The sequence below is a fragment of the Protopterus annectens genome, chromosome 3.part0, assembly GCF_019279795.1.
Source record: "Protopterus annectens isolate FY-2018-M chromosome 3.part0, PAN1.0, whole genome shotgun sequence".
Classification (NCBI taxonomy): Eukaryota; Metazoa; Chordata; order Ceratodontiformes; family Protopteridae; genus Protopterus; species Protopterus annectens.
Window position 1 is genome coordinate 109,502,446 of NC_056731.1, and position 17,084 is coordinate 109,519,529.

At 41.6% G+C, this 17,084-nt stretch overlaps 1 protein-coding gene across 1 annotated transcript in view; it reads left to right on the plus strand.

Moving 5' to 3' along the window:
• Positions 1-17,084, plus strand: part of KLHL7 (kelch like family member 7) — a 1,243,755-nt gene that overhangs the window by 177,888 nt on the left and 1,048,783 nt on the right. Inside the window, exon 3 of the mRNA XM_044064614.1 lies at positions 4,657-4,750. Coding sequence (XP_043920549.1) covers positions 4,657-4,750 — 94 coding nt within the window. The remainder of the gene's footprint in view (positions 1-4,656; positions 4,751-17,084) is intronic.

Here is a 17,084-nt window from a genome sequence, read left to right on the forward strand (position 1 = left end):
TTCCAGTGGGTACTGAAGACTCATTGGAACCAACATGCTCATGCTTTGGATCTCTCTCTCCCTTTCTTCCCATGCCTGAAAAAAGAACTGGAATGGTTGATTGCATCCATCAATCTCAATCAGGGAATACCATTCCAGATACTCCCACTCTTACAGCAAATCTTCACAGATGCTTCAGACCTGGGGGCAGTTCTACAATACCACCATGAACTAAGCAAAGTGCAGGTAGAGTGGTCTCCACTCAGGCAAAGGGACCACTTCAGTATCAAAGAGATGAGGGCCCTTTACCTAGCATTACAGGTCTTCCAACAAGTCCTCCTACCAGGCACCTTGAAAGTAGTCACAGACAATATGACTGTTTTGTGGTTCATAAACAAGCAGGGGGGGACAAGTTCTTACCCTCTTTGCAGCCTGGCCGTACAGATTTGGTCACCAGCATCAACACTCCATATCCACTTGCAAGCAGTGTACATTCCGTCAGCAGAGAATGCAATGGTGGACACTCTCAGCAGAATCTCTGCACCTTCTCACAAATGGATACTTCGCAGAGAGGTGTTCCTGGATCTTATACACAAGTGGGGTATTCCTCAAGCAGATCTGTTTGCCTCCTCCCAGAACAGGCAGATGCCTCTGTTTTGTACAAGGAGATCCACATCCTCAGGCTTGGAAAGTGGACTCCTTTGCTTTCTCTTCAGCAGGGATGTATCTTTATGCCTTTCCCCTTCACACTGATTCAGAAGGTCCTATTAAAGATCCCGAGGGACAAACCAAAAATCCTGCTGGTGACTCTCTTTTGGCTAAGACAGCATTGATTTCCCCTTCACCTTTTAGCCAAGAGCAATTACCACAGGTTACCCCACCATTTTGACCTTCTCACACAAGATGGGAGTCCCTAATACACCCTCAGGTGACCAATTTCAGACTCACTTTATGGGTGATAGGGTTGTGATCCCCTTCAGACACCTATACTCAGAGGACGTACTCAATGTCCTGCAGGAGGCCAGAAAACATAGTACCAGGAGAAATTATGTGGCAAAATGTAAAAGATTCTCCAGGTGGTGTCAAAAGAAAAAACAGGACCCCTTACTCATTCCTGTACCAGTGGTCCTTTCTTACTTGTGTGAGCTTCTACACTCAGGACTAACATACTCTTCCGTTTCCTTTGGTACTTCCTTTGGCATCCAGGTTAGAGGTTAAGCTCTTTTTGAAAGGGGTCTTTAACATCAGACCCCCCCCCCATAAGCCAATTCCTCCTACATGGGACTTAAACTTTGTCCTTGAAAAAACTCACCTTACCTCCATTTAAACCAGCTCAGTCAGCACCACTAAAGCTATGTACCTGGAAAACAGTACTGCTGGTGGGCCCTCACATCCACCAGGAGGGTATCAGAAATTCAAGTCCTGATGGCCATCCCTCCTTACCTCATCTTCCATAAAGACAGGGTCTCCCTCAGGACTAACTCTTCCTTCATGCCTAAGGTGGTTAATGAGCTATCCTTGAATCAGACCATTAACGTTCCTGTGTTCTTCCCTCAACCTCAAATTTCCTCTGAAAGAATTCTGCATTCCTTAGATGTCCACAGATAACTTGGGTATTACCTGGACAAAACCAAACCCATTAGAATATCTGACCAGCTGTTTGTCTCCTTTCACCCAAGGGTCTTGGGGAAGGCAGTTTCAAAACAGACTATATCTTCATGGATTTCAAAGGCTCTCTCTGCATGTTACTCCCTTTATGGGAAAGTTCTAACTGAAAATGTGAGAGCTCATTCCACCAGGGCAGCTGCTTCTTCAATGGCCTTCTTCAGGGGGGTAGACTACGCTTCTATCCTAGAAGCGGCTACTTGGTCATCAGTCCATACATTTAACAGGCATTGTAAACTAGATTTGGTTTCTCGAGCTAGAACTGGATTTGCTAGATCTATCCTACATGGGCGGATAGACCAGGAACCTCATCTTTCCTCCCAGGCTCATACCTAAAAGCTTTGGTACTCTCTATACAGTTATGAATACTGCAACATGAGAATGGAAGGACATATAACAGTTGTGTAAAAACTTACCATAGCCTTAGATGCCCTTCTCTTCCATGTTGCAGTATTCAGTTCCACCCTCCTATCCCCTCTTTACCTGTTGGTCTACCAGATGAGACATTCTCTCTCTCTCTCTCTCCATCAGTAATACCTCAGCAGGCATATGCCTCCATGAGGCACCGTCTAGCCTAGTCTCAATGTGGCACTGAAAAGATTCTCCCTTTCCCACTTCCTTGCTTACCAGGGGTACTACTGCATGCAGCAGTCCATTCTGAAGTAGGTACTTGCAGACGTCACTTTTTATAGCCAATGTCTGTTTATGGTTCTGACATCAAATGTCGTATGTACCCCTGCTTCTGAAACTTTGGTATACTGGCCGGATGTCCAGTGCTGCAGGCAGCAACCTCCCTACGGTTATGAATACTGCAACATGGAAGAGAAGGACACCTAAGGTTCTAGTAAGTTCTTACACAACTATTCTTTATGGTAAGTTTGCAGCTGTTTAATCTCAGCCTTACCACAGGATACGTGCCCAAGGAGTGGCGTACGGCAACTGTGGTCCCACTCCACAAAGGCGGTGCCTCTACGGACCCTGGTAATTACCGCCCCATAAGCTTAACAAGTCTAGTCTGCAAAGCTATGGAGAGGATCATAATGGAGCTCATAAACAAAGATATAGGGGACTTGCAGACATTGGACCCGACCCAGTTTGGCTTCGTCAAGGGCAGATCATGCCTTTTGAACTTGGTTGACTTCTTCGAAACAGTCACCAAGGCCATTGATGAGGGAAAGGCAGTCCATACAGCCTACCTTGACCTTGCAAAGGCTTTCGACACAATACCCCACTCGGGTATTGTAGAAAAACTTACCAGCTTAAATGTAAACCCATATGTCACAAGATGGGTTGCAAACTGGCTTAAGGACAGAACCCACAGGGTTAGAGTTGCTGGCGCTATGTCAGACTCCAAGCCGGTCACAAGTGGTGTCCCACAGGGCTCGGTCCTTGGCCCCCTATTGTTCGGCATCTACTTCTCAAAAGTACAGGCCAACATGGGAGGACTTTATTGACAAAGTTTGCAGACGACTGCAAACTGGGCCATAGTGGAAAGTGCATCGGACACAGATATCCTTCAGAAGGGACTCACGGAAACAGATAGCTGGTGCCAGAGCCATGGCCTGAAGTTAAACGCCAACAAATGTATAGTCATACCCTTCGGGAAAAACAAGGTAACCCCAAGCTACCATATAGGTGGCAATCCACTAAGCACAGAAGAGGTTATCAGGGACCTGGGGACCCAGGTTGACAGTGGCCTTTCTTTTGACACTCACATTGCTAAAGTGGTTAGAAAGACCTTCTACATTGCCCACCTGATCATGAAGGATTCACATCCAGATCTAGTGAGGTCATTGTTCCCTGTACTCTTCACTTATCAGACCAATGATCGAGTACAATGCCCCATTCGGGATGTATCTCACCCGACATCTGCAGCAATTGGAGAGACCCCAAAAGTTCCTCACCAAAAGGATAAAGGGACTCCAAAATCTGTCATATGCTGCCAGATTGAAGAAACTCCAGCTCTATTCAGTCGCATACCGTCTGCTCAGAGGTGACATGTGCCTGACATACAAGGCCATGTCCAACCCGGAATTAATGGACATGCTCCACCTCAAAAAATCCAAATCCACCAAAACCACTAGAGCAAGTGACTTAAACCTTAGCACGGATATAAATAGGACGTGCTGGAGGGATAGATTTATCACTCAGAGACTCCCTATGCTGTGGAATAAAATCCCGGTCCATGTGAGGCAGAGCACCTCGCTGGCTCTGTTCAAGAGAAATCTTGACCTGTGGATGGGAGATTGTAGGTTTACCCCGGGAATCATCTCTGTGTCACTGCTGGACAGAGGCACAACAAACTAATGGGTACAGTATTTTGTCATATAAGGGGTGGCGTAAGCCACAAAACTTGGGGCTAGGCTTATAAATGCCTTAGGGCAGATAGCCTAGTATAAACCTATGAACCTATGAACAGCTGTACTTTCTTTGGCATTGACAGCATGTCTTTTTATCTATAGGTCTGTGTTCCAGAATGTCTTTGTCTTGTGGTAGAATTTGGGAGTTTTTTGTTTTAACCACTTGCTAACTGGGGTACCGTGAAGAAGGCAGAGCTGTTGCCTTAGCACTTAATTTAAAAATATATGTTCAACAGCTGTGTGCGAGTCTGTCTTCATTCCATCTTGCCACATGGAAGTGCTTAAAAAAATGATTACCCGATGAAGCTATCTACTGATCTTATACCTGTTTTTTTTTTTCCCAGGGTTGTAGCATATTTGAAGTTTTTCCTTTGAAGTATGTATTTGATTCTGCCTGTGCAGAAGGAGTGAGGGGTGCATTTCCCCATGCCCTTCTTTTTCGTAATGGCATTGGTGATAATGAGGCAGAAGCTACTGTTGAGTACATCTTCAGTCTGTAATTGGCAGTGTTTATACAGTTGTTTCTTTTTTGAATCTTCTTAGTACTTTTATAGTTCACAGACTCCTAGTATTAAGCACTATATATTTTGTTTTGTCACTTCCTTCAACTGAATATTCAGTATGTTTAGATTGACTGGTTTGTTTTCTTTAGCAAACATGATTGAATCAAAGTCTTTCGAAGTGGAGCTTAAAGATGCAGAACCTGAAATAATTGAACAGCTAGTGGAATTTGCGTACACTGCAAGGTAGGCTTATTTGATCTACATAAATCAAATTTTGTTGCTTGCTACTTTCAAAGTGTATGTTTTTAAAATTGTTTTGTATCTGATTAAAGTATTAGCAGTCCAGAAAACTTCAGCATTGCTTTCTGTTAAATTCATTGGTGCAGTACAGTGTACATTTAATATGTATATATGTTTACGTTCAGTTTGACCAAACGTTTTTTTTTGTTCGAGTGTCAAGTTTTTTAAGAAAAAACATTGAATCTCAAAGTAGCAGTAACAACAGGGCAAGGAGAATGGTTATGCCCCTCTACAGAAACCATGTTAAAACCTATTTAAGAGTTTGTGCTACTCTGTGGTAGAATATTTTGTTAACTGGAAAAAAATTGCTGACTAACATACACAGACATCATGCCTCTCAGCCTTTAGGTACAAACAATTGAGACAAAGCTAAAAATAATGGGTTGGGGACAAAAACCCCAAAATAGGAAAATACTTTAGATATTGCTCTTATAAAGTGTCTAGAATAACAAGTTATGCATTAGCATGCATTTTCTGAAGGATATGAGGCCTGAGTCTTAAATGTCTGTTATTATTTAGCGACTTCAGTTCTCACTCATTTGCCAGAAAACAACAAATTTTAAGATGAACAGATCAAGAATAGGAGGTAAAAATCTGAACAGTTAAGAGGCATGACGCATGCATACATAGTTATAATTGAACAACTTCAAGATTCATTTGGAGTGTAATGCCTTTACTGCGGGTGATAGCTCATCTTTTCACCTACAGAAAATGCCAGAATGGTGGATGCCAAGTTAGCTTACTTTTTATGTTTTATTTTTAATTGTATGATCTTAAAATTACTATAAATAAAAAAAAAAAATCCACCCTCGGAACATTTTAGAAATAATGTAATAAAATTAATGTACTAACAAAATAACCCTAAAGTAACATTAAAAACAACCCCAGAAAGAACCCCAAAGTGATACACGACTGTTCATAACATGCAGTCTCTCTTCTCTCTGTTTCACATTGTAAGTGGTCACGGCTGTCTAATTCTTGGGGCTTGTAACTTTGTAAGGTAGGCATTGACTTCATTTTCTTAGATGCAGACAGTGCTTATTGGCGATCTTCTGTCATTCATTACTTCATTAATTATGTCTGTCTGTCTGTCCATCTTAGCTGCTGCACCATTCTTTTGATTTTAATTTTCCCCCTGGATTAGTACTTTCTGCAGTGAGTCCTGCCTTTGCATATTATTTGGCCAAATTAATTGAGTTTTAGTGTTACTATCAAATCTTCCAGTGAATAGTCTGGGTTTATTTCCTGTAGTGTTGATAGATTTGATCTTATAGTCCATAGAATTCTGAAATGTTTTCTCCATTCCCACAGTTCAGAAGCATCAGTTTTCCAGCACATAGCTCTACTTACAGCCCATCTCTTAATAGTCGTGTTATTACTTCAAAAATGATTATACAGACCTTTGTTGGCACTTTGATGCCTATGCTCTTTAATATGTTATCCAAATTTAACATAGTTTTCCTTCTAAAAAGCAACCAACTTTTAATTTCTTGACTATAGTCTCCATCTGCATATATATGAGCACAGGAAAAGAAAATCTGTCAGTACCTCCAGTACTTCTCATCCATTTGCAAATAATTTGTAGAGCTGGGTGACACAATCCTGTTATTTTTTTAATGTTGAGCAGCAAACTGACTTTTGTGATTTCTGCTTTCACCTTCATCTACAGGCTGTACAACTCCTGTCCACTTTCAGCCATTAAAGTGGAATGATCTGTGAATCTGAGGTTGTTAATATTTCTATTGGCAGTTTTGATTCTGGCATTTAATTCCGACAATTCAGGAGTAGTGTGTATGAAAGAAGCTGAAATACATAAGTGTGGCCTGACTTCCTGTCACTTTATCACAGTCAGATATCTAAAGTCTACCCCATTCAGAAAATGGTTATCCTTTTAGTTGTGAAGCGGTGTGTGTGTGTGTGTGTGTGTGTGTGTGTGTGTGTGTGTGTGTGTGTGTGTGTGTGAGAAAACAATTGTGATTCTATTTTATCAGTGGCTATATGTGTGCACACATATGCATATGTACTTGAGACATGTTACTGTGGCATGCTTTCTTTCAGTTCAGACATTCAGACATTATAAGTATACCGAGTCAGAATGTAGTGATTCTTTGGGAGAGGCATTCTGTGTAAAAGTGACTGACCACTGTTACTACAGTTAAAAATTAATTGATCTGGCTTATGAGGAGCAGTCTGAATGCATGTTTGAGTGGAGAGGGAACTTCTGCGGGAAGAATAATTGTAGGTTTTTTTTTTTTTTTGTGGACAGTTTGTGACTTCTTCACAGTCAAGGCAGGTACACCCCACGAGAAATGGGTACAGTTTACTGAGACAGTGTGTGTGAGAAAGGAACTAGTTTGTGGTATTTTATGAACAAAATGAAGGCTCATCCATGCTTTGGCTTTTAGAATTTTTATTTTATTTTAATTTCACCATATTCTTATTGCTAATTTGTTTAGATTTCAGTTTATGGCATGTGTGTACATCTCATTTTTTTCTCGAGGTCATATATGTACTACATACAATTGTGAGAGTATTGTGTTTTTCTAGTTTAAGGACTGTAGCTGTTGTGTGTGGTCCTAGAAGGGATATTCTCAAGTATCTGCTACATTCAGATAGTAAAAGAGAAAAAAAAAATATATATATATATATATATATATATATATATACACACACACAGAGAGAGAGAGAGACACTCAAAAATCTGCATATAGCTGTTACTCTACCTTTACAAATAACTGTAATTAGACTGCTGGATATCCACTTATAACTAGAAAAAGTCAAACGGTTTCTTTTTAAATACAGTCCGCTCGAGCATCTTGACATCTGCTTGAGAGAGTGATTATGTGGATGCATGGATTAGTGGAGCATAAGAGTTTGCCCATTAAAGAAAAAGGTTTCCTTTTAATTAAACTATATTTGTTTTTTTGGTATGTAAGAAATACAGTATCCTTAAAAAAGGTAGGAACAACCTTTTAAACATAAGGTTTTGCAGTTTAATGTTTTATTGAATGTAGTTTGAATATGAATATATTGTATTTTGTTGCTTAAAATTTGTTACTATTTTTGATGTCCCATTTCTATGTCCATGGTAGAGTTTATTTTTTAATAAAAACACTGTTTTCAAGAAAATATTTATATGTTATATAATACAGTTTTACAGTGCAGGTTATGCATGATAAGTCATTGACTATTTTGTCTAGACTGTGAAAAAGTGTTTTATCTTGTTATTTGGGAATTTTTTTTGGCATTATTTGTTAATATGGTTAGGTGATATTTCAAGCACTAATATGTACTATAACTCTTAATGTGATCTGACCTGACAAAGGTCTGTTTTATTCTTTTAGTATTTTTTATCTTTATTCACAAGTTTTGTTTTTTACAAAAATAAAGACATTGTTTTTAATGGAGGCTTTTAATATGTTCACATTAAATGATTGAAAGGAACCAGGCTATACAGAAGAATTCTCAAACTGTAAAATGTTTTATAAATATGACAGCTGACAGTCAGGGAGTGTGTATTTTCATCGTTCCCATCTATACAATGTGAAGATAAGTTTTTCCCGTAAGGAAACAAATTTAAAAAATAACCTTAAAATGAACCTAAAAGTGATACATTTACTTACAAAGTAGCTTTAACATGGGATTCTTCATAATTAACATCAAGGACATGATTAAAAATGCCCCTGCTGTGAATGGCATTAAAGTCTGTGCCTTTATAAAGAGTAGTATTGTGAACATAGGTGGACATTTAAATGACCACAAGTTGAGAGATAATAGAAATAAACAGTAGCTACACGAAGTAGCCACCTCTGATTCACCCAGGAAAGGAATAGCAGGGAATACGACGTTAGTCAGTGGGGTTGTTCTTCGCCGTCGATGTTAGAGTACTGATTCTTGGGTCTTCCTGCCATGCAGAAACCTGTGACTAGCTCAGTTTCCAGAGGCTTTGCATCATCCCTAGCTGAAGGATGTCAAAAAAAAAAAAAACGTCTGGATGTCAGGGTGTAAGAATGGTGTTCTGGGCCATCTTCAGGTCTTTCTACCCATGCAGTCTGATGTGCTTCACATATGTTCAGCACCCTAGCAGTCTGCCCATCTTTTCTTTTTCCCCAGAGTGTCTCCTTCTTCTAGTCAGATAAATAACCCCTTGGGGGTTTTCCTCTATTAATTTAATGTTTAAAAAGATCAAGAATATGGCCAGTTAGCTCAAACATAACTCATTGGTTTGCGGTACTAATGGTGCAGGTTTTGAGCCCCGTGTACAATATTTAAAACCCTCAGCTCACTGTCTCTAATTGTCCTGACTGTGCTCAGTGACAAGCAAAAATGATGAAATGTAGGGCCAGGATATTAGCCACCCATGGAGTCCTCAGCTTTAGTTTCCCCAGTGGCGCTGCAGCCCACTGCCACCACCAAGTCTTCGCAAACACTAGCTTCTGCTAGCATCAGTTCAAAGAAATGGAAAGACAGAAAAATTAAGGACGCTGACATTTCTGATAAATCTCTGTCTGCAGTTCAGAAGTTGACTGACAACCCAGGTGAGGCTCCTTTGCAGCCCCCTGGTCCAGTGACTTCTAGGCCTATGCCCTCTAGCACAACCCCTCAGAAGGCCATCATGGTTTCTGGCATACCTACCACTGTTACCTAGACACAGACATTGGTTGGGTCTGAGGTCGCTCTGCATACCTCAGTTTTCTGACATTATGTAGGTTTTGAGGGAAACGCATTGTCTATCTTTGCTGATGAAACTGTTTCTATTTCTGTTTTACAAAACTTACATTTGTCTATTTCTCCCACATGTTCAATGGACTTTGTAAACCAATGTGTACGTTGCCCAGTATCTTAGGCCGCCAGTATTAAACTTTCATCTCTTGGCTTGAATTCACCTCTCCTTAACCATTCCTGTGTTTCTTCTTGATCAACATGAGGTTCTTCCAGAAGTTTCTATACTTGTAAATATATTTATGCATTTTCCACATTTCTTGCCTTTTCATCTGGTCCTTCACCTTATATTCTTTCTTTTGTTTTTGTTTTTTTTTTGACATATTCAGTTGCTGCCTGATTTTTTTATCTACTTCTGGTTTGATTTCCATTCCTGCTTGACTCCAGTATGCTTCTGCTAGACGAAGCAGGGAAGTCCTCTTAGATTTATTCTCCTCATGTTTCAAAACTTTAACTATGTTTGAGTCTTGTGAGGTCAGCAGATATTTGTGCAGTCCCACGACTGCAGATCTATGCATGTAATCAATTTCAAGGAGGCCCATCCCTCCTTCTGAATGGGGAATATGTAATCTTGGTATGCACTCATTTTTATAAATCATTTGGTGAGCATGAAGCATCATCCTTGTTTTCCTGTCTATCCAACACGTTTTGGGGCCAGTCAGTCACTCCAAAACTGTAAGTTAGGACAGGAAGGGCAGATTGGTTTATAGCTTGAATTTTGTTCCTAGATGTCAGTGCTGTTTTCATGGTTAATTTAAGTCTTCTAAATTGTTCCTTACCAAATTTTATTCACATTTGGTCATGTTTTATTGTTGGTCCTTCATCAATTCCAAAATATTTATACACTCCCTCATGCTCAAGTTCTTACATATCACATTCTTGTCCTAAACTGATGTTTTCTTGGTGCTGCAGTTTTCCTTCTTTAAAGGTTGCTTTTGCACATTTATCAAGACCAAATGACATTCTTATACCATCTGTTTTGACAACTTGCAGTTGTGCTTTCAGTTCCTCATCTGATGAGCTATACAGTTTTAACAGTTTTAAGTCACTGACAAAGAGAAGATGAGAAGTCTTTACACTTCTGTTGTTTTCTAGGAGCCAAATTATAGCCATGGCCTAAGCAGTTAAATAGACCGCTTACTAGGTTAAGGGTAAGACAGAATAGCAGCGGTGACAGAGTCACCCTGGAATAACCCCTTTGAATTTTTTCCCTGGGATGATAATTGTCGTTTATCATGGCTTAATTGCAAAGTGGGCTGCCACTGCTTCATGGTCACTGTAATGTATTTGATCAGTGTAGGGTGTATCTTATACATTTTTAAGCACTCCTTTTATCCATGAATGTGGGATACTGTCAAATACTTTTTTGTAGTCAATCCATGCCATACTTAAATTCTTCCCCTTTTTACAGATGTTCTTCGTGTTTCACTGTTGCAGTTGTTACATTTGGGTAATCTGCTGGCAGGTTGTCCTCAGTCGACCTGAATTCCAAAGTCTTGGGTCCTGCGTCGGTTGCTGTCTCCTCTTCCATGATGTCAGGTCGTCAGGGGAATAAAACATGCAGCCGACGCCATTTTCTTTAGTCTTTCTTGCCGCATGGTGCCCGAAGCAGAAGCATTTCGCAAGTGCCAGTCGGCCGACTACTGAAATATTCCAGTTTGAGTTTCAGAACCGAAGTCTTCACTAAAGCTAAGTACCCCGTTGAGGAAACTTTTTTCTTGCTTTTTACCGATGTCAGAAAAAGTTAATAATTTTATCACTTGTGGGAAGCAAATACCTCATAAGGATTTCCATTTATACTATATTCCTTGCCTAGGTCCTGATCACAACGTGCCTGGCTGTCGGTTTTGTGCTAGGTTTAACCAACGCGCTATTAAGTGTTGGTATATTTTTGCATCAAAGTATTTTGGAAACAGATTTAACTACCCAGAAATGTCGTCGGATAGCAATCCAACTACCAGAGTACATAAAAAACGCAAAGAAAAGGACAGAGAAAGGCGGTCAAGATCCAAAACCAGTGAAGAAGCTTCTCCAAAGCCAGTCGCCGGTACTCAGGCGCTTTCGCAGCCCCTGATACCCGCTACCGTCGAGTCGCAGGCCTCTACCGACACCCATGTGGAGTCCAGCATGCTGCAAGATATTCAAGGTATTGGACCGACGGATGCATCTCCCACGGAAGGGTCCGGAGCCGCTGAGCAGGCACCGGCTTCTGAGGGTGTATTTAGACCTCAACATTTGTATATCAAACCGACGACAGCTGCAAAACCAAAGACAAAAGCAACTTCTAAAACTAAAAAACCAACGCATGAGCCATATGCACAGGCCTCTATGCCTAAAAAAAAGATGATCAAAATGGCTGAAGAGCTTATTACCTTGATCAGGGGTACCCATCCCCCTCCTGATAAGAGGCCTAGGCAAGACACTGATTATGAATCTTCAGATCAGGCTTCTATTTCTTCTGTTCAGGAATTATCTATACCTCCCTATGAAGATTCTGATGCCGAGGAGTCTATTACATCTGCATCTCCTCCTGAGGATTATTCATTTGGAGAAACCTTGCATACTTTGAGGGAGCATTTTCACTGGGAGAGTCAAGACTTCTCAGAATCAAAAAAGAGGCTCAGGGATTTCCTTCTTCTCCCTCAGCACAGGCCTTTAGCCATTCCCCCTGTTTTAGACATTGTGGATGATGTATTTTCGGAGTCAAGCTTGTCCCCTGACTCCTTACCTCCAGCTCCCAGTAAGCCTGACAGATATTACAGGGTCCCTGACTCACATAAATTTTTATTTAGAAACCCTGCTGCTGATCCTGAAACTATTTCACAAGGTCCAAAGGGAGTTAAGGCCTCAACAGAAAAAAATCCAATCCCCTCTGACAGAGATTCAAGGGCACTGGACAGATGGGGAAAAAAAGGTTTATACATCTGCAACCTTGGCAATCAGGGCCTTAAATTGCCAATTTCATATGCTTAAGTACCAACAACATGTTATGCATTGCTGAAACAGAAAATTATGTTGATTTCAGAATGTGCAGAAAATAAAGAATTGCAGTAATTATTGCATGCAGCTGAACAAGTTGGAATGCATACTTTGCAATGTGGTTTTGATTCCTTAGAGGTCTCCTGCAGGGCCGCAGTTACTGGATCTGTGATTAGGAGGTTAAAGGAACAAATTTACATGATTATGTTAAAGCTAAATTGCTAGATGCACCTTTACAGCATGATTCTCTGTTTGGCATTAAGGCTGAAGAGGTTTTAAAGAAAATGGAAGACAAAGCTAAGTCTATGCAAACTGTTGAAGACTTCTTACAAGTGCAGCCACCAAGATTCAGTATACACTGGCCTACCAAAAATTGGTCCTTTCCTGTGTCAGACAGAGCTCAAAGGGGCAAATCCAGACGCCCTAAGGGTTCCAGATACCAGGCGCAATGGGTCAAAGCAGTGGGGTGCTTCCACCTCCAAATCTGGAGGAGATAAAGCGCAAACCTACAGAAAGCAAGCCCAATGACTTCCCTCTGCCTTCACCAAGCACTTACCTTTTGGCAGCACCCATAGGGGAAAATTAGCACTTTTTGCTCAAAATTGGCAGTTAATAACCCAGGACAAGTGGGTACTAAACATTGTATCACAGGGATACAGATTCCATTTCCACACTCTGCCAATGGCAGATGGTTGGCCAGATCTGCCAAAAAAATCAATGGGCAGAGGCACAGAAACAGGTTATGTCCCTCATGGATATGGGGGCCATTCAGGCAGTACCAGAACAGGAAATAGGACAAGGTTTTTACTCAAGACTGTTCTTGGTACCCAAAAAGGACAAGGCCTGGCGGCCAGTACTGGATTTATTGATTTTGAACACTTACCTGGACATTCCAAAATTCAAAATGCTGACTTTGTAGCAGCTTCTGCCCATGCTGGGCAAGAATGCTTGGCTGGTGACTTTAGACCTGAAAGAGACATACCTGCATGTCCCAATAAGAAAATTGTGCAGAAGATACCTCGCATTATCAAATGTTCTTCGTGTTTCACTGTTGTAGTCATTACATTTGGATAGTCCTGCTGGTAGGTTGCCCTCAGCCGGCCTGAATTCCAAAGTCTTGGGTCCTGTGTCAGCTGCTGTCGCCCCTTCCCTGACGTCAGGCTGTCAGGGGTATAAAAGAAGCAGCTGACGCCATTTTCTTCCATCTTTCTTGCCGCGTGGTGCCCGAAGCAGAAGCAGTTCGCAAGTGCCAGTCGGCCGACTCCTGAGATTTTCGTATTTGAGTTTCAGAAACAAAGCCTTCAATAAAGCTAAGTACCCCGTTGGGGAAACTTTTTTTCTTGCTCCAGTCTGATGTCAGAAAAAGTTAATAACTGTATTTCTTGTGGGAAGCAAATACCTCATAAGGATTTTCATTCTTATTGTATTCCTTGCCTAGGCCCTGATCACAACGTTTCTGGTTGTTGGTTTTGTGCTAGATTTAACCAACGCACTATTAAGCGTCTGTATGATTTTGCTTTAAACTTTATGGACGTCAGTTTAATTACCCTGAAATTTCGTCGGATAGCCATCCGACTACCGGAGTTTACAAAAAACGCAAAGAAAAAGAGAAAAACAACCGAAGCCCAAAACCGACGACAAAGCTTCTCCTAAGCCAGTCGCCGGTTCTCAGTGAGGCACTTTCGCAGCCCCTGACACCCACTACTTTAGAGTCGCAAGCTGCTACTGACTCCCACGTGACGTCTGCTATGCCGCTGGATGCTCAAGGTATTGGAGCCTCGGACGCTAATCTCTCAGATGGGTCCAGAACCGCTGAGCAGGTACCAGCTTCTGAGGGTGTATTCAGACCTAAACATCTTTACATTAAAACGACTTCAGCTTCATAGGCAAAGACTAAAACATCTTCTAAAGCAAGGAAACAAACTCAAGAGCCACGTGGACAGTCCTCTATGCCCAAAAAACAGATGCTCAAAATGGCCGAAGACTTGATTACCTTGATCAGGGGTTCCCATACCCCTCCTGATAAGAGGCCTAGGCAAGACACTGTCTATGAATCCTCAGATCAGGTTTCTATTTCTTCTGATTCCTCTTCTGAACATGAATATTCTCTTCCCCCCTATGAGGATTCTGATGCTGAAGAATCTATACCATCAGCATCTCCTCCTGAGGACTATTCCTTTGGGGAAACCTTGCACACCATGAGGGAGCATTTCCACTGGGAGAGCCAATATTTTTCAGAATCTAAAAAGAGGCTCAGGGATTTTCTATTACTACCTCAGCACAGGCCTCTAGCCATTCCACCTGTGTTAGACATTGTAGATGATGTGTTTTCAGAGTCTAGTCTGACCCCTGACTCCTTACCCCCAGCTCCTGTTAAGCCTGACAGATATTACAGGGTTCCTGACTCGTACAAATTTCTTTTTAAAAACCCTGCTGCTGACCCAGAAACTGTATCACAGGGTCCAAAGGGGGTTAAGGCTTCCACTGCAAAAAACCCAACCCCCTCTGACAGAGATTCAAGGGCACTAGATAGATGGGGAAAAAAGGTTTATACCTCTGCATCTTTGGCTATAAAGGCCTTAAACTGTCAATTTCATATGCTTAACTATCAGCAACATATCATGGGATTGCTTAAACCGAAAATGTTGTTAAATTTTGAATTTGCAGAAAACAAGGAAATGCAGGATTTATTGTATGCAACAGGACAAGTTGGAAAACATACTTTGCAATGTGGTTTTGATTCTTTGGAGGCCTCCTGCAGGGCCGCAGTTACGGGTTCTGTAATTAGAAGGCATGCTTGGTTAAAGGAACAAAATCTGCCTGATCATGTTAAAGTTAAATTACTAGCTGCACCTTTACAGCATGATACTTTGTTTGGTGTTAAGGCAGAAGAGGTGTTAAAGAAAATGGAGGACAAAGCTAAATCTATGCAAACTGTCAAAGATTATTTACAGGTACAGCCATCTAGGTTTAGTAGACACTGGCCCTTTCCTGTGTCAGACAGACCTCAAAGGGGGCAGACCTAGACGCCCTAGGGGCAGATCCCAGGCGCAAGGTCCTTATAGGCCCAAGCAGTGGGGTGCTTCTACCTCCAAAGCTGGAGAAGATGGATCGCAAACATACAGTAAACAGTCCCAATGACTTCCCCCTGCCGGCACCAAGCACTTATCTTCTGGCAGCACCCTTAGGGGGAAAATTAGCACTTTGTGCTCAAAATTGGCACATCATAACCCAGGACAAGTGGGTTCTAAACATAGTGTCACAAGGCTACAAGTTCCACTTCCATACTCTACCAAAGGCAAACGGCTGGCCAGATCTGCCAAAAAATCAATGGGCAGAGGCACAAAAACAAGTCTCATCCCTCATGGACATGGGGGCCATTCAACAAGTACCAGAGCAAGGACAAGGATTTTACTCAAGACTGTTCTTGGCACCCAGAAAGGACAAGGCCTGGAGGCCGATACTGGACCTATCTATTTTGAACACTTTCCTGGATATTTCAAAATTCAAAATGTTGAACTTGCAGCAGCTTCTGCCCATGCTGGGCAAGAATGCTTGGCTTGTGACTTCATACCTAAAAGAGGCATACCTGTATGTTCCAATCAGGCAATCATGCAGAAGATACCTAAGATTCAAGGCTGGTTCAATGCATTACCAATTATCTGCACTGCCCTTTGGCTTATCTACTGCGCCCAGGGTCTTTACAAAGTGCCTGGCACCAGTAATTGCATTCTGCAGACAAAGAGGAATACAAATATATCCTTACTTAGACGACTGTCTCATTCAAGCAGAGAACAAGGACATTCTTCTTCACCTTCTGGCGTTTGTGAAAAGACTTCTAACATGCCTAGGGTACACAGTCAACAAAAAGAAATCAAAACTAGTACCCTCACAAGAGATAATATTCCTGGGTGCAAGCTTGAATACAACTGCCCAGATGGCTTATCTCACGCCAGACAAACAAAGGCAACTGACTACCTGTTTCAAAAAGTTGGCAGCAAAGGCCCAGTTATCTGCAAGAAAAATTCTGCAGGCTTTGGACTTCATGGCATCCTGCATCCTACTAACTACATATGCAAGACTGCATATGAGGAAACTTCAATGGTACCTAAAAAGTGTTTGGACTCAACATTGCCACAGCCTAGAAACAGTCACTAACAACGGATACATCAGACTATGCCTGGGGAGCCCACATGGCAGGAAGATGCATTCAGGGCACATGGTCCTCAAACCAAATGCATCTACATATCAATCAAAGAGATGTTAGCTGTTCAAAATGCCCTGACAGCCTTCAAGGACCTACTTCATCCGGGACAACTACTGATAAAGACAGACACCACCACAGTCATGTGGTATATAAACAAGCAGGGAGGCACACATTCTTACACCCTTTGCTGACTAGCCATGACCTTGTGGGACACAGCTTTATCTTAACAAGTACATCTGCAGGTGCAATTCCTGCCAGGAAAGGAAAATACTCTGGCAGACGGACTAAGTAGAAACCACATGGATCCCCACAAGTGGAAGCTGGATCCACAAGTCTTCAGCATAAGGAAATGGGGATGCCCGGACATAG